General features: G+C 29.7%; 2 protein-coding genes across 2 annotated transcripts; one reads left to right on the forward strand and one right to left on the reverse strand.

Moving 5' to 3' along the window:
* Window positions 1-2,128: 2,128 nt before the first annotated feature.
* LOC102626778 (chalcone synthase-like) lies at window positions 2,129-3,675 on the reverse strand. Its single transcript, XM_006472966.4, has 2 exons — window positions 3,455-3,675; window positions 2,129-3,362 (listed from the first exon to the last, which is right to left on the reverse strand). The coding sequence occupies exons 1-2, from the start codon at window positions 3,639-3,641 to the stop codon at window positions 2,359-2,361; spliced, it is 1,191 nt and encodes a 396-aa protein (XP_006473029.2). The 5' UTR covers window positions 3,642-3,675; the 3' UTR covers window positions 2,129-2,358.
* A 13,550-nt stretch (window positions 3,676-17,225) lies between these two features.
* Window positions 17,226-20,759, forward strand: LOC102629834 (2-methylpropanoate--CoA ligase CCL4-like). The gene is made up of 2 exons (XM_006472814.4): window positions 17,226-19,138; window positions 20,475-20,759. Exons 1-2 carry the CDS (start codon window positions 17,327-17,329, stop codon window positions 20,532-20,534), a joined length of 1,872 nt encoding a protein of 623 aa, XP_006472877.2. The 5' UTR covers window positions 17,226-17,326; the 3' UTR covers window positions 20,535-20,759.
* Window positions 20,760-21,534: the final 775 nt, after the last annotated feature.

The following is a 21,534-nucleotide window of genomic DNA, read 5'->3' on the forward strand; positions in this document are numbered from 1 at the left end:
AATTTCAAAAATTTAAGGTTATAAATATTAAAATAACACTCGGTAGATAATTGGAACTTTTATGAAAGAATATTAATAAATTCGTAACTAAGTAGCATATTCGTCGGGTTAAAAATGTAAATAACTACTCTTTCTCCGCAATACCTTGTAAAAAGCAAACAAAACAATCGAATTTCGCTCTTCATTGCTTTTATATAGTGTTTACTTTTTAGAGTGAGAGTGAGAGGTGTGGATTCTTTCCATTCCAGTGTTTATTTATAATTTTTAAAGAGAAAGTAGGAATTTCACTCTGTGGGTCCCTCTTAATTTTAGAGTGGGGTGTAGGATTCTCACTTTCATAGGGTGTGGTGGGAGACTGGTCCACTCCCCCCTCTTCCCTTTTTAGCTTTATATTTAAAATAAAATAAATAATATCATATTTATTTAAATAATATTATTTTATAAATTAAAGTTATTAAAACTAATAATAATAAACATATTTATTTTGTTAAATTTAATAAAATAAATAATATATGTTTATTTAAATGACAATATTATTTTATTTTATAAATTAAATTTATTAAAAATAATATTATTAAACATATTTAAATATAATATTATTATATGTAATTAAAAATAATAATTTACATTGATTCTAAGTTGAAATTACTTAAAAATAATAATATCATACTCATAGAGAATTAATAATATTACTATATTATATCTTTATTTGAAATATAATATTATTATATTTATTTAAAAATAATAGTATTATATTTATTTAATTAATAATAGTAAATATTTTATTCTAACAAAATATTAATTTTGTACTATATTATCAATAATAATAATGTTTCATTTGTGTTGCTATTATTAATATTTTTTATTTACGTAATTCAAATTAAAATTAATAAAAAATTATGATTTACATAATTAAGAATATTAATAATTACTATTAATTTAAAAATATAATAAAATAAATATTTTATTTTTCAAATATATTTTATTTATTAATTTTGTAATTAAAAATTGTAATTCTTTAAATAAGGGTAAAACTGTAATTTAAAATCATTTACTCCTAATCCAGTACAATGTAAACATATAAATTGAATTTTAGTTTTAATTCCATACTCCTATTCCAGTATAAGTAAACAACATGCTCTCACTCTCACTCCTCACTTCTAATATCAGGATTCCCACTCCTCAGAATTCACACTCCAATCTAAAATGTAAATGCAACATTAATCTTTTCATTTATTTCCATTCCAATGAAATCCAATTATAAATTATAGAAAGCAGAAAAAAGATAATAACCGCAACAAATAAAAATGTGTGATATTTATATATGCTGTGCAATTCAAACATGCGGTGGGCAAGCAAATTACTTTATAAACTTCTGATGCTGTGCGACTTCCGTTCACATTGTAGGCATGCGTTGGTTTCGATAAACTACTACTTTTGAGACTAAATAAACATAATATTAATTCATCAACAAATTAATAAATATAGATGTTTCTTATCTTTTCTAAATACTGTATCAATATCCTTAATAGTATTATTATGCTTGCTCACGAGTGATACACAATCTATACTTATAACCTATTACCATAAATATTGTATTGTATGACATCAATTGATTTTATTATCAATTGAGATACGAAAATATAGCATTACTCTTGTTATATAGTTAAGCGAATATTTCATTATATATATATATATATATATATATATAATATGCTCCTCGAACTTATGCTGCCGCTTCTCCTCATGACAGCTGGTATAATATGATCGACTGATAAAATAAGGCAACCGGTATGATTAACTCAATTTATGGTGCAATCGGCTTCTTAGCTAATCAGCCAAATTTTGTCAATCTTGGTGTCTAGATACGAACATAACGCCAGCGGAGCGCAACAAATTATTTTATCTTTTTCTCTGTTAAATTGTGATGTGATGTCGATTCCTGCTTGGATTTAAGGAGGTAAGAATTGAAGACGCAAGGTAAAAATATTTTAGCTTGCTTAACTTTAGTTGTTATTTCGAGATGGTTTTAGAAGAACACGATAATGGAAATGTCATTATAATATTAGCTGATGCTACCAGTCTGACAAGCAGCCCGTGAGGATAATTCTATCAATAAGGAACTGTCGAGAATGGAAAATACATTTTTATTTAATTGTAGACAAGTCTCCGTCTCATTTCAGAATATAATATTAATATTGGCCTACAACGAGCTTTCCAAATTCCCAGGCTCCCCGACTGGGACATTGGGTCAAGCAGGCTTGGATTTTTGTCAAACACTCGATTAAACTTCGATACATTCCATGGAGCGGCCACTTCTATTTTATTTTTATTTTTGAAAAATTGCAGAAAGCAGATTCAACAGGCGGAATCAATAGGGACGCTGAGCAAAATGACTGTCTCCACCGTGAGTCCCGGGCCAATTGCGAATAAAACACCCCACTCCAAGCCATCACCGGTGGTGGGTTTGGCCTCCTGCATGCTCTTCTTCCTTATCTCATCGAGTATGAAGTAGACAGATGAACCCCCCATGTTACCGTACTCACTCAGCACATGTCGGCTTGCCCTTAGTTTTTCCTTGCCCAGTCCAAGATTTAGTTCGACCTGGTCTAGAATAGCTCTGCCGCCAGGGTGAACACTGTAAAACAAGGAGTTCCAATCACTAATCCCAAACGGACTCACCGCATCAACTAACAGCTTCTCAATGTTCTTCCCAACAGTCGCAGGCACATCCTTTGACAAATAAAGTTCCATTCCCATTTCTTTCACGTGTGCCCTGATAAACTTGTTGGTATCGGGGACGCTCATTTGTGTGCTGGACACTACGTGGAACAATGGGCGTTCAATTGAGACCTCAGGATCCGCACCGACGATGACAGCCGCAGCTCCATCACCAAACACAGCTTGCCCAACCAAGATGTCCAGGTGGGCTTCTTGCGGCTCATGAAAATACATGTTCATGATATCCGAAAATACTACAAGAACCCTAGCCCCGGCATTGTTCTCCGCAAAATCTTTGGCGCAACGGATGGCGGCCCCACCAATGAAACAGCCTTGACTGTATATCATGAGTCTTTTTACGGACGGTTCGAGGCCTAGAAGATTCATAAGACGGAGATCCGCACCAGGAATGTCGACGCCGGCCATGGCACTGAATACGAGGTGAGTGATCTTTGATAAAGGCTGGCCCCACTCTTTAATGGCCTTCGCTGCTGCTTCCTTACCAAGCTTTGGTACTTGCTCAATCAGCAAAGCTTGACGTGCATCCAAAGACGGGGCATTGTAGCTACGCATACTTGGGTTTTCTTTGAGCACCTCCTCTGTTACATGCAGATAACGTTTCTTGACCGCTGATCTATCGCCTGCATGTTCGAGCAAATTAAGTAACATACATCAATTAACAAACGACATACAAACTAAGCGAAAACATTATCAAATATGCTTGCTTGCTTACATATGCGCTTGAATTTGTCTTTCAACTCTGTCTTGTGCTCGCAATCTGTGACACGAAAGTAGAAATCTGGATAGTCAGATTGGTTGAAACAGGTGGGAGGATTTGCAGTGCCAATTGCCAGTATCGAGGCAGGGCCCTTTGATCTCTTGGCATTAAGAAAATTTTTCACTTTCGCCATTGATTCCATCTTGTTAAATTGCTTTAATTTAGTTAATTTTCTCGAGGGCTAGTTAGGCATATGGAATGCATTAAGCGTTTGTATTTATAGACCGAATTCGGGTGTATTTTTAATTTGAGTCATGCTAGGTGTCTCGAAGGGCGAGAGAAACGGCGGCACGCCCTTCCTGACAAAAAAATAAAATAAAATAAATTAATAATAATAATAAATTAATAAAAAATAACAGAGAAATGTTGAGAAATCGAAAACTCTATCGGCTTATCCACTCTCACCCACTCCCCTCCGTCCTCGCCATTTTCTTTCTTCTCTGAACAGTAATACTGCTGATGACGACACAACCACCGCCGACGACCGGTCATCGCCCAATTAGTCAATCCATTTTTTGTATAAGTGACTACCATCATCAGGATTTAGAAGAGCCTGAATCTCTTTAGCGATAACTTCAAAGAGCCTCATGCAGGGTGAAATAGCACTAAATGTATAAGCAGCAACTTTCATATTCTCAAACGGAGTTTCAATTTTCCCAAGAACTTTTTCTCCCTCAACTTTACCTGAAGCCGTTAATGGTAAAAAGTCAGTGCATTTGATTGTTGCATTGTTGGTAATGATCTCTTCTGGAAGTTCAAAGCCTTATTCCTGCACAAGGGATTCCTTAAGTTTATATAAATAGATGTACATGTCTAATAAGAAGTAAGATTTTCTCTAAATTTCACTGTAGCTGTGGCGCCACATATTTACTATTGTTGAACTTTTTGCATTTCTGTTGAATCAAACAGAGAACTTAGTAGTACATTTCAGTAGACAAAAATTCAATTAATTGCTTTTATTTTTTTAATTTTTCCCCTAAATTAGCTTAAGGATTCAATTAACGGACATGCTTAACTATATTAGCTTATCCACTCTCACCCACTCCTGGAAGAGAAGCTCAAAAGAAATGTAGCTTTTTGTTTCTAAGTAAAGTGGGAGATTTGAGTAAAGTGGGAGATTTGAGTAAAGAAACTCAGAAGGAGTGAAGAAGCTCAGAAGAAAAGGGTAGTTTTTTGTTTCTAAGTAAAGTGGCGACATTTTGGCTGCAGTAGATATTATTATACCCACATGTTGCCATAGCTTTTTGCTTTATTTATGTTTTCTTCGTGAGGCAGAAATTTATTATTATTATTATTTTATCTAGAATGACGCGTGCGTGATAGTGGGGGGAGAAACGGCAGCACAAGCATTTTCCTTGTAATGCCACCGTTTCTCTCGCCATTCTCTCGTCGTTCTAGCCATTATGCATTTTTTTTTAATTTTTTAATGAATATAAATATGGATGGGGCTATTTAAACTCACTAATTTTTTTAAAAAAATTTTACATTTAAATTAAGTTTTTATTTTTAAAATAATTTAGTTAACTCTAATTCTCTTTATCTTCCCATTCCTTAATTTCACCGTAAGTAATTTAAATTTTTACCATTCAATTTCAAATAATATAAACTTCTCAAAATTAATTACACAATAGCTATTACAAAATGGAGATAAAAAATCAACCATAAAAGAAAGAATATCAATAAGATTTTCCCAACAATGAAAACTATAAAGTTTATTTAAGTTTCATATCTATCCTCGAAACAACAAATTTAAGATGTACAATAGGAAAAGAATAATAATAAGAAACAAGAAATAAGGTTTGATTTACTAATAAAAGAAAAAAATCAATGGCCAAAAGAATGAAACTTAGATTTCAAGACGTATAATGTGATAATAAAGAAATAAAATTCAAATCTTAAAGTAGAAAAAGAAAAAAAAGTAAAACGTGATTTTGAGATTTTAAAATTTACAATTCTAATAATTAACATATTTTTTTAAGCGGGTGTAGAGAGAAACTTAATGTGTTCAATAACATCACCCTAGCTATGCACAACTAATGGCTGCTCAGAGCAAAAGATTGCTAAATTTGTCTTTCAAACCCGGATCAACTTGTTAATGGAAACTTTTTAATTGGCCCCACTAAAATAAGAAATAGTCTACCACTTGTTATGTAACTTATAAATTTCGTATTATGCTTTACTTGTAGGATCTTAAGTGTGGATATATAATTACATTAAATAGATGGTTTTTTTTTTGTTAGACCAACTGAAACACAACAAATTAAGTCTAAAATATTTATTAGTTTCTATAATTAGTATATTGATAATCTATATTAGAATCGAAATATCTAATTTTTTCTTAATTTTTTTTTGTCTTAAATAATATTTTAAATTATCTGCTCTCGTTAGATCAAATTTTTTAACTACGCCACTTGATATAATTGGCAGGTAAAGGAAAAGCGAAGGTGCCGTATCTGGCCATTTCTGATACGGAACATAAATATTTGTTTGGATAATCGTCACTTGAGTCACAATTGTTCGTTAAAATAAACCTGATGTCAGCTAAAGTTCCACCGATTATGCTCAATTTGAGCCTATAAGTGCCACCATTATTTATTTGGTTAGGGGAAAAAATAACTAACAATAATGAAAACGACACTTAACCATAAATGAATTACCTTGATATCAATTTTTTTAGATTTAAACAATTTACGTTTTGATTTAACTAAAGTACCTTTGCATTTCTAACTCTGTTTAACTGCCAAACTCGATCAGAAACCAAAATTACACGAACTTCAATTACGGAGGATTTAAACTTAGTATTCTTTTTTTTAATTTCTAATCCCAAAATAGCAAGGATTCAAGTTATAAACACCTAAACAATAATATTTAGACCCAAAATTTTTTTTTGACATAAATAAAATATAAGCAATGCCTAAGTACCCGAATTATTCAACAAACTCCAATCGCTCTAATGCTCTGTTCAGGCGGCTGAGGTTAAAAAAAAAAAAAATGCTACGGAGTTCATCTTCTCCTAGGCCAATCGTTCAATCTGGAAGGGCGGAAAAAACAAAGATAAAAAAATAAAATATTTATCAAGCTGATCTTATAAGTTACCATAAATAATCACACCTCTCAATATGAAACATTTTTATCTTAAAAAACAAAAAAGACATAAGTTTGCAAAGCAGAATTCAATCAATGTATGCGGTGAATTTTATTATTAAAGTATTGTTTTATTATAAAATGATTAAATTAGACATAACCTTAAATAATTTTTTATTTTTTCGAGTATATTTAATAAATTGTTTGGACGTGTCTTTTTTCTTTTCAGACATGTAAAATGACGTAAAGTGAAAACTCAATTAAATAAAATATAAGGGACTTCATAATCCGCTACATAAAATATGATAAAAATTCATATTAGTACACGATCCAAATAAAATTGAAAATTAATATGCATTACATTCACAATAAAATTGTTACAATAATATTCCTTAGATTTTCTATTTCTTCTTATTTAGAGCCATTGGTATTGTGATACTTTTTTTGAGTGTCAGTTATCTTTTTCTATTCCTTCATCAAAGATTGAAGTATGATCATATTATGCCAGCCTCTTTTTATGATTGTGCAATACCGTCATTGCAGTACATAATTGTTATTAAGTAATTTGATTGTGGCGGTAGTATGATATCTAATGGTTTATACGTTAGCGATTATAAAAAAAAAAATCTTTTTGTTAAAATATTATGGTTATAATATAAATTTTAGAAAAAATGTGGTTATTCATTTAATAAATTACTTATAAAAAATAATCCTTAACTGCTTTCAAAAGTTGTTATCAAAATTAAATTGAAATTAACAGTTTTTATAAAATTTATAAAACATTATTTTTTATTAAAAAATTATAAAATAAACAGTTTATTAAATTTTTTTCTCAATACCAAATAGTTGGTAAACAATTTTTTTTCCAATAATTAAAAAAGAATCCCAATTCCTTTTCATCAAATCTTATTATAATAATATTTGTTAGCTGTTTTTGTATGAGGCGGCGGCGTAGATATGTTCCGGAGTCTTGGAAGCCATCTCGTCATAAGCTTCTTTGACAAACTTTTGTTGTTTTTTTCAGGAAGGCAAGTTCTTGTGGCCTTCTAATTTTATGCACATTTCTGGCAATACTTTTCTCATCAATAAAATAAATAAATAAATAAATAGCATTAGGAGTTCGATAATTAAGATTAAAAAGTGAGATTTGCAACCAATAATAAGTAGTTATAATACCAAGGTTTAAGTGACTATGATAGCATATAGCATGTGTGTATTTATGAAAAATTCTATGATGTCGTAATTAAAATAACGGCATTAATGCCGTAGTTATTATGTACCGTTAGATTAGATCAACGGCACATAATAATTATAATCATATAAATTTTATTTTTTCAACAGATTACAATCCGGTTAATATTTTTTGTAAGTAAAGGTTAACCGGTTAAAATTAAAAGAATCATTATATTTTTTTGGAAAATTATTATAACTGATTTATTTTAAAGAAGCAGTTGGCTGCTGTTGCTGCAACGGAAAGCAGTCGATTCAACAATGAGAATGGAGAGGATGATGCAGGGTTCGAAGAGATAGTGGAGGCAATCAGAGAAGCAGATAATACTGCAACAGAAATTAGGGAGTCAACTAATCGCACGGTTGAAGCTATCCACCAAAAGATTATTAAATAATGGATAAGACCTACTGAAGAGTTTTTCGCGATGACTACTCTTGCCATGAAAGAGAAGCATAAATGCTCTCGGTGCAAAATTATATGGTGGATTTTGCTAAGTTCGACTATGTGTAGTTGATGAAATAGATTTTGTTATTTGTAGTACATAACCCTTCATCTTTTAACAACACCGGACTTGCAGCTAGGATAGCCAAAGGCCTAACTGGGGATCTGTTTCTAGAGCTCTTTCAACAAATTAGATTTTGTCATTGAACTTCTAGTAAGTATAGAGTCGCTACGAAACTTTAAAGGCACTTTTTAAGTTTTTGTTCATGAACCTTAGTCTCCTGTTTGGCTAAAAATATTTAATGTCTGGTTATCTCATGTATTGACAGGACAAGTTTGACACATTCCGCATCATCTCTTGTGAATTCAGTAGATATTTTGAGAAATTAATTATAAAAAAAAAAGTTATTACCATTGCATTCTTTTTTTCTTTTCTTTGAGAAGAAACCATTTAACTTTAGACTAACTTCCAAATTTACCTTTGTAATTTCGCTAAATAGGTAAATTTATTCAAAAGCTTTCCTCCTCGCAAGCTTAAGGCATTTCAACTTTGCCTACAACTACAAGTTAAAGAGAAATTATCATGAAAACCATGCCACGGCCGCAGTATTTAAAATGTTCACAAGGAGCTTAGAAAACTGGGTTTTGTTTGATTACATGAAAGGAAATCGACAAGATTTATGTTACAAAAGAAACTTGGAGCTGATAAATGATGCGGTATAAGTGAACGTTTTGTCGTTCTCTGAGGAATTTTTCTACAAATTTTGATACAGCTATAACAATTATAAATTTAATTATATAATATTTTCATAAATAACAATAATATAATAATGAAAATAATAATAAATAAATAAATTATAATGATAATAATATCTTCATAAATAAAAATAATAATAATTTCATAATAATAATAATAATAACAATAAAATTATAATTATAATAACATTTTTGCTATAAAATAATAATAATAATAATAATAATAACAACAACAACAACAACTTATTATAATAATTGTAATAAATTTTCATTACAATGATATTTTCATAAATAATAATAATAATAATGAAATTATTTAATAATAATAATGAATTAATAAATTATAATTACAATAATAGTTTAATAAATAATAATATTTTTATTTTTATTAATGTCATTATTATTATTTATTATAATATAATTTATAATAATAATAAGTTGTTACAAGTACTAACACTATAATTTTATTTATTTCATTATTATTATTATTGACAATAATCAACAAAGGGCATTTTAGTAAATTATGTTAGTTAATTCTGATTCGAAGGCAAAGTAAAAACATTAATGGAATGAATCCCATTTCGACTCCGATTCCTACATCTCAAGTAAATAACTTATTCTGACATTTCTGATTCCGATTCTAGCCCATTCTAATTACTAATTAGTAAACGCACCATGAGTAGATTATTGTGGTTTAATTGGGTTTGATTTTTTCGAACCTAATTAACAATTAGTTTGGGTGGGATTAATTATAATTAACCAGTCTAACCCAACCAAATCCATAATAATAATAATATGCTAACAAGGATAATGATAATATGTTAATTCTTAATTGTAAAATTATAAAGACTTAAACGGTTAATCTAATTTTTAATTCTTTTTATTCTTTTAATAGAAGAGGCTATTTCATTCTTGCATCTGCTGCTCTGGACTATAATTCTAAAACCAAAATCACTCTCTCGTATAAGTATATTTATTATCTTATAAGATTAATTTTAAAAGTAAGTTGGTTTCAATTTCTTTTTGTTTTTTAGTGAATACTTAACAAAACATAATTATATATCACTTTCATTTTATTATTGGACATGATGGTAGCTAATTATCTAAAAAGTCTAACTTTGGTATTGGAAAAGGAGATACTTGGGAAATAAAGTCTAGCTACTTATTGTGGAAATTTTCTTAATTTAAAGATAGTTAATTTTTTAACTTTCTTTATTGTACACTAGACAGTTAATGGAATTTTCATGTTATAAAATATTTATATTTGATTTTAATAAATTTCATTTCAAATTTCATATAATTTTCTTTGTTCAATTTTAAATTTTAATTTTACCTTCAACCTAATCAACTGAACTAGATGATTTAAGATTTGGGTATAATTAGGTTAAACAAGTTTATTTAATTAGGTTAGATGGATTTTATCTCAGCCCAATAAAAAATAGGCTAGATTAGATTTTCACTAACCATATCCAACCCAACTCATGCCCACCCTTATATCATACTATCTAAAATCGTAAAATTCACAATTAGATTTTCAAAAGAATGCCAATAATCCAACTATTTAAAAATTTTCACATTAGATATAAGCTGAGGCAGTCGACCTAAACTAAAATAATTTAAATTTCAGCTAAATGTGAAATAAGAGAAAAAAAAACTTTAAACCACACAAATGACTCGTAAATTGAAGGCAAAATGGGTAAATTAGTATTGGAGTGGTAAATTGCTCTTCAAAATTATTTTAAAAAAATGATATAGAATTTGCAAATTGACATTAAGTGTGAAATGAAATAAAAAAATATTTTAAACCACACATAAAACTAATAAATTGATGAAAAAAATGGTTTACATACATGGCGGTCATACAGTAATTATTACTTCTTTAATTCTTCTCCCATTTACTTGTCTAGTATCTTAAAATAACGTCCATAACAATTACAAAATAATTCTATGCTCAAATAACATTTGTATGATTGGAGAAATTTTAATATATCTTTGAAATACCATATCGGTTATATAATTAGTAAATGATATTATAACATGTGTTTATTTATTTTTAAAAACCCGCACGCAAGTGAGAGTTATTTACAATTAAGCTACACATATCATATATGCATTAATTAATTGTATTACCTTCTATGTACTCTAAAATTCCTCATATAATTTATATTAATAACGTGAAGTGGTTTAATTTTGATGTTCTACAGTCTACGCACGTTTATAAGAACAATAACATTTAATCATTTGTTAATGTACATAATAAATAGCATAGATTAGTTCATTTGTTTTGTTTCTTGAAAATATTGAATTTGGTAAGTATTGGATTGCGTTGCAAATTCCAATAAACATAATAATTGATTCCCTTAATCTATTTCATTAATCTTCACTTCTCAAGTAAGTCTATTTTTTGTTTTTAAAAAATAAGTCATCTTTTTTTTTTAATTTTTAATAATCCTTATCTAATTTCTTTTGTTTTCTCCATTCCCAAAATTTCAACTATAAATTTGGATTTTCAAACTCATTTTGATAAATTGCATGTAAGTTTTTGTTTTGTTCACAATTTCTTCTTGTAATTTACAACTCCAACATTAATTTATCCATTTTCCCATCAATTTACTAGTTTTATATGTACTTATGTAGTTTACATATTTTTTGTTTCATTTAACATTTAATGTCTATTTACAAGTTCTATGTAATTTTTCTAAGTTTTTGTTTTGCTTACAAGCTCTTCTTGCAATTTACAACTCCAACATTAATTTACCCCATTTTCCATCAATTAACTAATTTTATGTGTGGTTTACAAATTTTTTATTTTATTTCACATTTAATGTCAATTTACAAGTTTTATATCATTTTTCTAAGTTTTTGTTTTGTTTACACTTTCTTCTTCTAATTTACAACTTCATAATTAATTTAACCCCATTTTTCATTAATTTAATAGTTTTATGTGTGATTTACACATTTTTATATTTTATTTCACACTTAATATCAATTTACAAGTTCTCTATCATTTTCTAAGTTTTTGTTTTGTTTACAACTTTTTCTTATAATTTACAACTCCAACATTAATTTACCAATTTTTCCATCAATTTACTAGTTTTATGTGTAGTTTACACATTTTCTATTTCATTTCACACTTAATGTCAATTTACAAGTTCTATGTCATTTTTCTAAGTTTTTGTTTTGCTTACAAGTTCTTGCAATTTATAACTCCAACATTAATTTATCCATTTTCACATCAATTTACTAGTTTTATATGTGGTTTATAATTTTTTTATTTCACACTTAATGTTACTTTATAAGTTCTATATCATTTTTCTAATTTTTTTGTTGTGCTTACAAGTTCTTCTTGCAATTTATAATTCTAACATTAATTTTCCTAAGGTTTTGTTTTGTTTATAATTCTAAAGATCAATTTACCACTCTAACATTAATTTACCTCATTTTTCATTGATGGACTTGTCTTATGTGCGGCTTACACATTTTTTGTTTCATTTTATACTTGACGTCAATTTACATTAAGTGTGAAATGAAAAAAAAAATGTAAATCACACATAAAACTAGTAAATTAATGGAAAAAATGGTAAATTAATGATGGAGTTGTAAATTAAAAAAAGTGTAAATAAAACAAAAACTTAGAAAAATGACATTAAACTTGTAAATTGATATTAAGTGTGAAATGAAATAAAAAATTTGTAAACCACACATAAAATTAGTAAATTGATGGAAAATGAGGTAAATTAATGTTGGAGTTGTAAATTGTAAGAAAAACTCGTAAACAAAATAAAAACTTAGAAAATTGACATAGAACTTGTAAATTGACATTAAGTGTGAAATGAAACAAAAAATGTGTAAAACACATATAAAACTAGTAAATTGATGGGAAAATAGGTACATTAATGTTGGAGTTGTAAATTGTAAAAAAAACTTGTAAGCAAACAAAAACTTAGAAAAATGACATAGAACTTGTAAATAGACATTAATGTTGTGTTTACTTGCTGGAGTGCGAGTGAGGAGTGTGGATTCCTCCCACTCCAGCGTTTACTTATTTAAAATAGGGATGGATTGGGAGTCCCACTCCGTGGGCCTTACTCATTTTTGGAGTGGGGAGTGGGAGTGGAAATCCACTCCCACCTCTCCCATTTCTACCCTTTTTTTTATTTTATGTTTTATAATTAATAAAATAAAATAAATAATATTATATTTATTTAAATAATAATATTATATTTAACTAAATAATAATTGACATTGATTCTAAGTTAAAATTATTTTAAAATAATAATATTATATTAATAGAGAATTAATAAATATAATATTATTATATTTATTTTAAAAATAATAGTACTATATTTATTTAATAATAATAATAATAAATACTTTATTCTAAGAAAATATTAATTTTGTACTAAATAATATTATATTATTATTTTATATAATAATAAATTTAATATAATTATATTAAATAAAATAAAATAACATTTCATTTTATATTAAAATTACAATTAATAATTTATTGTTCATAATTAAGATTATTAATAATTATAATAAATTTACAAATATAATAAAATAAATATTATTCATTAAATATATTTTTTATTAGTTTTGTAATTAAAAATTATAATTCTTTAAATAAGGATAAAATTGTAATTTGAAACTATTTACTCTCAATCCAATACAAAGTAAACATATAAATTGGATTCTGATCTCCATTCTATGCTTCCATTCCAGTGTAAGTAAACAACCTACTCCTACTCCCACTCCACACTCCAATTCCTAGGATTCCCACTCCCCAGGATTCCCAATCCAATCCAAAAAGTAAACGCTACCTAAGTGTGAAATGAAACAAAAAATGTGTAAACTATACATAAAATTAGTAAATTGATGAAAAAATTGGTAAATTAATGTTGGAGTTGTAAATTGCAAGAAGAACTTGTAACCAAACAAAAACTTAGAAAAATGACATAGAACTTGTAAATTGGCTTTAAGTGTGAAATGAGACAAAAAAATGTGTAAATCACACATAAAACTAATAAATTGATGGGAAAATAGGTAAATTAATGTTAGAGTTGTAAATTGCAAGAAGAACTTGTAAACAAAACAAAAACTTAGAAAAATGACATAGAACTTGTAAATTGACTTTAAGTGTGAAATGAGACAAAAAATGTGTAAATCACACATAAAATTAGTAAATTGACTTTAAGTGTGAAATGAGACAAAAAATGTGTAAATCACACATAAAACTAGTAAATTGATAGAAAATAGGTAAATTAATGTTGGAGTTGTAAATTGAAAGAAGAACTTGTAAACAAAACAAAAACTTAGAAAAATGACATAGAACTTGTAAATTGACTTTAAGTGTGAAATGAGACAAAAAATGTGTAAATCACACATAAATCTAATAAATTAATGGAAGAAGGGGTAAATTAATGATGAAGTTGTAAATTACAAGAAGAACTTGTAAACAAAATAAAAACTTAGAAAAATGACAAAGAACTTGTAAATTGACATTAAGTGTCAAATGAAACAAAAAATTTGTAAATCACACGTAAAACTAGTAAATTGATAGAAAATTTGGTAAATTAATGTTGGAGTTGTAAATTGCATGAAGAACTTGTAAACAAAACAAAATTTAAAATTGTTGCATAAAACTTATAAATCATCATTAACTTGTAATTGTTGCATAAAACTTGTAAATCACACATAAAATTAATAAATGTAACTTGGAACTTGAATAAAAAAGAATAATTACTTACTACTTAGGTAACATGTTACCTATATATTTAGAATTAATAGTAGAGATTTTTTATTTAAATCTAACGGTTTACGTCAATTACGGCATCAATGCCGTAAATTTAGTTACGGCATTATAGAATGACCCGTGTATTTATTTATTTTTTTAAAAAATCATTATATAATTAATAGTTATATTTAATTCATTCACACGTGTTATACATGAATTAAGCAGGTGTAGTGCAGCAAGAATACTCTAAAATCTCTCTAGTTGATCCAACTTTCCTACTAAAAATAAACCTTGAGGAGTCAAAATATAAAATTTATATAGGCATAAAATAAATTGCATTTTTCGGCCTGCGGGTCAGTGCCAACACAGTTCGGAGCCCCACTGCTACACTTGGGCACATGGGCTTATTTTGGGCCACCATATCGTCTGAAGCAACAGTTCAGCTTCTAACACAGCTCTAAAACTTTTATTAAACCCCCAATTCTTTTTATATCTATAGTTTTTTTTCTTTTATGTAATTACAAAAAAGGATTAAAAAAATACACTAGAGTTTTAAATAAATTTTACCACCATCTAGAATAAATTAACTAAATCCTAAACATATTTTTCATAATAAAATTCTTATGATTATATAACTTATTAGAATTAAAAATTATTCTGATTTTATAAAAATATCAATCATATAATATATTATAATTTAAAGGTTGTTGGGGTTCATGATTCGTAAAGATGTTTTAATTCAGTTAAATTCATAATAATCATTTTTATGTAATTTCTTCTAACAATAGAACTATATTTACCAAAAAAAAAAGAAGGATTTTATAGGGATTTTGAATCTGTGTGACACGCATTACTCTTGCTACAAAGGCTAAAAGACCAAGTCGGCCTAAATATTAAACTACCCAGAGGCTTAATATCGACGGTCAATTTATACATTTTTACCCCAGGCAATATGATATCCTTCTTATGAATTATATGAATTAATCGAAATATTTGTCTTTATTGATTTAATGTATTGACAAAATATTTTGCAAGTAAATTTGTAGCTACGTGCGGATGGCGTCTCCGTTGTTGCCTCAAAAGCGGAGTACTTTTCTGCACAAATTAAATAGATAATAATAAAAACACCGAGTTGTCCGATCCAGAGAGAATTGGACACATATCATTCAATGTATTTTAATTGCTTCGGAAAATTAAACAATTCCCTTTTGGGAAAGATTAATTAATTTCGCTGAATGCAATCAGACCCACGTGACTCTGCTTTCATGGCAATAGAATAATGTCGTGTTAGTCGGCAACCTGCGTGTATATTAATGGAGGTATGGTGTGTTTGGGATTGAGATGGATCAGCTGTAATTTATAAGTTATAATATTAAAATATTTGATAAATATTAATTATTATAATTTAAAAATTATGTTAATATAATTTTTTATTTGTATAATAAATAATTTATTATATTTTTAATAATTTTATCAAAATTATTATTTAAAATTTATATTTATTACATATTATTAATTTTTGTTTCATAATTTTATTTTATTTTTCATAGTAATTATAATTTAAAAATTACAACATATGTAAAGTAGAAAATGATATTAACCAATTCTGGAAGAGTAATGCTAAAGAGAGAGAGATTTGAAAAAAAATAAAAAAAATTTGCTCTCTCTCAACTTAGTCCGCTTTTTCTCTTTCTTTTCAACACACTTTCTTTTATCTATAGTATTTTTCATGCTGGAACCATTATATACCACACAATAAATGGAATTAACATATTCAAACATGATTAATATACTTTAATAGCCTTATCGCCTTATAAAAATTCCAATCACATGCAAACCTCGTCTGGATTAATGGAATTAACAGATCACTTTATTCCGATTTTATTGAGGGCATCTTCTGTGTAACTTTCTGAAATTTACAACGAAATTGTTTAATACGCTTTCTGTTATAACATGACATTTCATGCCATATTAATATAGATTAGAGAATGAAACAAGCATACACCGGAAAGCCAAAAGCTCATAAAAACTGAATTTTTTTTTTTATTTTTTTGTGGCTCAAACTGTATCCATCAGTTGTTGCATGTGCCATGGGAGCAAATAACTCAATAAACATGTGATGCAACGGTAATGAGAGACTAATTTTTTTTGCGTACTCTTTAAGCATATTTCCTTTAAATGGATGATAAAATTTTGGTCTCTTAGAAATCGCTTTTATCATCTGGGTTCATTATAAATTTTTAATACCCATTCATTTTAGATAATAAAACAGATTTAAAACATACACAATTGGAAGATAAATTTGTTAATTCCCCAACTTTTGTAGGCTTTATGTCAAATTTCGCATGTTATATTCTTGTTGCATAAACTAAAAATAATTAAAATATAACAAGAACTTAATTATCTGTTATGCAAATAGAGTTCCACTGTAGATTAACTCAATTTTGAATTTTTTACAACGTACATGTAGGATCAACGACAGTAGCCTTTCCCCTTTTTCTTTTTTTCGTCCAGTCATTGTTGCCTTATGGGCCGTGGCCATAACTATTTAATTCTGTGAGTAGGTAGGTATTGATTAATGAATATTACGCCTTCCCAGTATCAGGTATTTTTATTTTCGAGAATCCCAACATCAGCCAAATATAAAATCAAAGCTTCCATAAATACAGTATGGGTCCTCCAAATTGGAGCTGCAAATTATTTGAGAGCTTCTCTGTATCTTGAATTTTTTGACTTGATAATGGAGCAGTTATTACTCCCAAACTCTGCAAATTCAACACCTCTCACCACATTAGGGTTCTTGGAAAGAGCTGCCGCTGCCTACACTGACTGCCCTTCCCTTGTGTACAACAACACTACCTACACTTGGTCTGAGACCCACCGCCGATGCCTCCAGGTGGCTTCATCTCTGTCGTCCGTCGGCATACAGCGGGGCCACGTCGTCTCCGTCGTGGCCCCCAACGTTCCTTCCATGTACGAGCTTCAGTTTGGAGTTCCCATGTCAGGAGCAATTCTTAATAACATCAACACACGCTTGGACGCTCACACTCTTTCCGTGCTCCTGCAACACAGCGAATCAAAGCTCGTTTTTGTTGATCATCTCCACACCTATCTTCTCCTTGAAGCTCTCTCTTTGTTTCCACGTAACACCAAAAGGCCACACCTCGTCCTCATTGATGACGATGCAGCTGCGTCAAGTACTACTACGACATCACCCACGGTTACGGTTGACTTTATCGATACTTACGAGGGTTTTGTCGAAGAAGGAGATCCAAAGTACAAGTGGGTCCAGCCCAGAAGTGAATGGGACCCTATGGTGCTGAACTACACGTCAGGCACAACATCATCTCCGAAAGGTGTTGTCCACAGCCATAGAGGGATCTTCATCCTCACCGCTAACGCTTTGATCGATTGGGCTGTTCCGAAGCTGCCGGTTTATTTGTGGACCCTACCTATGTTCCATGCAAACGGGTGGGGCTACACTTGGGGCATGGCTGCTGTTGGTGCCACCAACATTTGTCTACGTAGATTTGATGCATCAACGATTAGTGATCTGATCCAAAAACACAACGTGACTCACATGTGCGGAGCCCCTGTTGTGCTCAACATGATATCAAACTCTCCGGATTTCGAACCGCTGAAAACCCCGGTTCAAATCCTAACGGCCGGGGCCCCACCGCCAGCACCGGTTCTCTCCCGAACCGAGTCAATGGGTTTTGTAGTGAGTCACGGGTACGGGTTAACCGAAACGGCCGGACTGGTGGTGTCATGTGCATGGAAACCTGAATGGGATAAGCTACCTCTCGAAGAGAGAGCAAGACTGAAGGCAAGGCAAGGAGTGAAGACCGTCGGGTTAGCGGAAGTTGACGTGGTGAATCCTGAGACGGGAGAGAGCGTAAAACGCGACGGCGTCAGTCTTGGCGAAGTCGTTTTGAGAGGTGGGTGTGTAACGGTTGGCTACTTTAAAGACAAAGAAGCCACGAGAAGATGCATAAGCGACAACGGTTGGTTTTACACTGGAGATATAGGGGTGATGCATGCGGATGGTTATGTGGAGATAAAAGATCGCTCAAAGGACGTGATAATAAGTGGAGGAGAGAATATATGCAGTGCTGAGGTGGAGTCAGTGTTGTATTCGATCACGGCGGTCAATGAGGCGGCGGTGGTGGCTCGGCCGGACATGTTCTGGGGGGAGATTCCGTGTGCGTTTGTGAGTTTGAAGAGGGATCTGGAGTTGACTGAGAAGCCTACGGAGAAGGAGATAATAGAGTATTGCAGGGCTCGGCTGCCGAGGTACATGGTGCCTAGAAAGGTTGTTTTTTCGGAAGAGCTTCCCAAGACTTCAACGGGGAAAATTCAGAAGTATTTGCTTCGAGAATTCGCCAAGTCTGTGAGTTGATCGTTTTTGTTATTTCATAATTTGAAAAAAAAAAACTTGCTTTTTAATTAATGAATTAATTAAAACTGGTATATGTAACTATATTCTCATTGTTCTTTAATAAAACTCATTTACAAATGATTAGTTAATTAAGTGAAGGTTTAAGTTTTAATTTCCCCGAATTTCTCCTCATTTTAGTGATTTTTCTACTTATTATATAAATTGGATCTAGCTGAGCCATGTTATTTTTTTTTAATAATCTTTTGTAACGTGTGTATTTAAAACGGAGTACATTTAAGATTTAATAACATATATAATAAATATAGAATTGATTAATATAATATACTTTATTTTTTCACTTTTTTTCTAAACAAGAATACAGATTTCATTTCCTTTCCATTTCATTTCAAATCGATAACAATGAAATAAATAAATACAATAACAGTATAAGTCCAAATATCTAAAACAGTGCAGCAACATATATTTTAAAATGCCTCCATTTATTGTATACACAACGAAATAGACCTCTACCGAAAGTACACGCAGCTCTTTCATCTACCCCTCCACCTTTGGGGCATAGACTGTACCAATTGATACAATGTAATGTCTTGTGCAAGCATATCACCAGTTAATCTACTGCTTGTGATTTTTCTTAATATGAACTCGTAAAGAAATATGTGATTGTCAATTGCCATACCAACCCCCCCCCCCCCCCTTCCCCGGCGCAAAAAAATAAAAATAAAATAAAGATAAATATTGTATATTTAGATCTGAGTGGAAGTCGGACAAATAAAATTATATATATGAAAAAAACACTAAAATAATTTTCACCATAATGGCAGACTCGGGAGGCACCAAAATGGGTTCCCACAGAAGGAGGAGAGTGCGTTTATATATAGGTTTTTGAATACGGGTATATATGACTATTACTGATATTATATCATATTATAACTAATATTTACAATCAAGCTATATTACTAGGATTTGAGTATATTAACTTTGTAAAGTACTATCTAGATTTTTAAACCTTCACTGTAATATTTGACACCAAATTACAATTAATATTTATAATCAGATTATATTATTGAAATTCGTATACATTAATCTTTTAAAATATTATTTAAATTTTAAAATTTTCATAAATATTCGAGAAGTGTTTATTCTACTCACATTTTATAAAAAAAATTATTTTTATTTAATTATAAAACAATTGAGAAGGAATTGAAACTAACTCCCTATTACTTTTATAGCAACCGAACACTTAAATATTTCCTCATTCGGCCAACAACGTATTAGTAGATGGCGGATATATTTAATTTTGACATTTTAAGTCTTTAAACTGTATCAGATTGAACCGAAGGGCAGGGGCTACACGAAAGATGTCGATGAGTGCGAGTGTTATATATAAACAGAACGGTCATACCAACAAGCGCGTAGATCAATTGGCATGAGGTTGTTCTATCTTAACAAAGGTCCTCGGTTCGAGACTTGGGAATGCAGTTACGTTAAATACTTGTTAGGAGAGCTTTGCCACCCTAGTGGTCCTACCTAACTCGAATTTAGATTAATTGGGATCCAATACAGTCTTCGAATACCATTTAATTTAATACACCGAAAAAAAAACAAAATGGTCATTATTCGACGACGCATAGATCTTGAATGATTTCTTCCATTTGTCAACTTTTGTAGAGGTGAGCTGCCCAAAATTTAATGAGGAGCATTTTTAATGTAATTTTATGCATTCAATGATTATTTTAATTACGTTATTACAGCAGATTCATTCTCTCTCTCTCTCTCTCTCGCTCTCTCTCTAATTTATTGTAAACTGCACGCTTGTTCTATTACGTAGCCATTTTCTATCACCTTATATGAGTATTTTATTAATAAGTTGACGGGTTCTCTGTTCGTTTGTTCCTTTAGAAGTTTAAATGTAACTTATTATCTATAAAACATTTGAAGTTTTTAGAAGATATTCAAACAAATTTATTTAGGTCTTACTCTGACCAAAACAATGAACTTTCATTACGAGTGGTTAGGTGCTTTGCGTCTCCTTGATTTAGGTGTTGTTTATTTTTTATTTTAAAATTTGAATTTAACTTTTTAAAGATAATTACTTATTTTGAGTTATTTATTTTTATTATTTGTTGTCAGATAATGTTATCTGAAGAGAAAAAAAAATGAAAAATACACTTTTATATTTTGTGGTGAGGCGTTATCTAAACTTAGACTTTTGAGTTTTAAACATTATCTTAATTTATTGTATCCAAACTTGATAAGACCTGGCATTTGCATTATTATGATGGTGTGTTATAAGTCTTTTAATGACATGTTAATTTAAAATAAAAAAATAATTAATGCAGGTAGTGTACAAAATTAGTGTTTTGATACGTTTAGAAAAATTATGATCT

The sequence above is a fragment of the Citrus sinensis genome, chromosome 5, assembly GCF_022201045.2.
Source record: "Citrus sinensis cultivar Valencia sweet orange chromosome 5, DVS_A1.0, whole genome shotgun sequence".
Classification (NCBI taxonomy): Eukaryota; Viridiplantae; Streptophyta; class Magnoliopsida; order Sapindales; family Rutaceae; genus Citrus; species Citrus sinensis.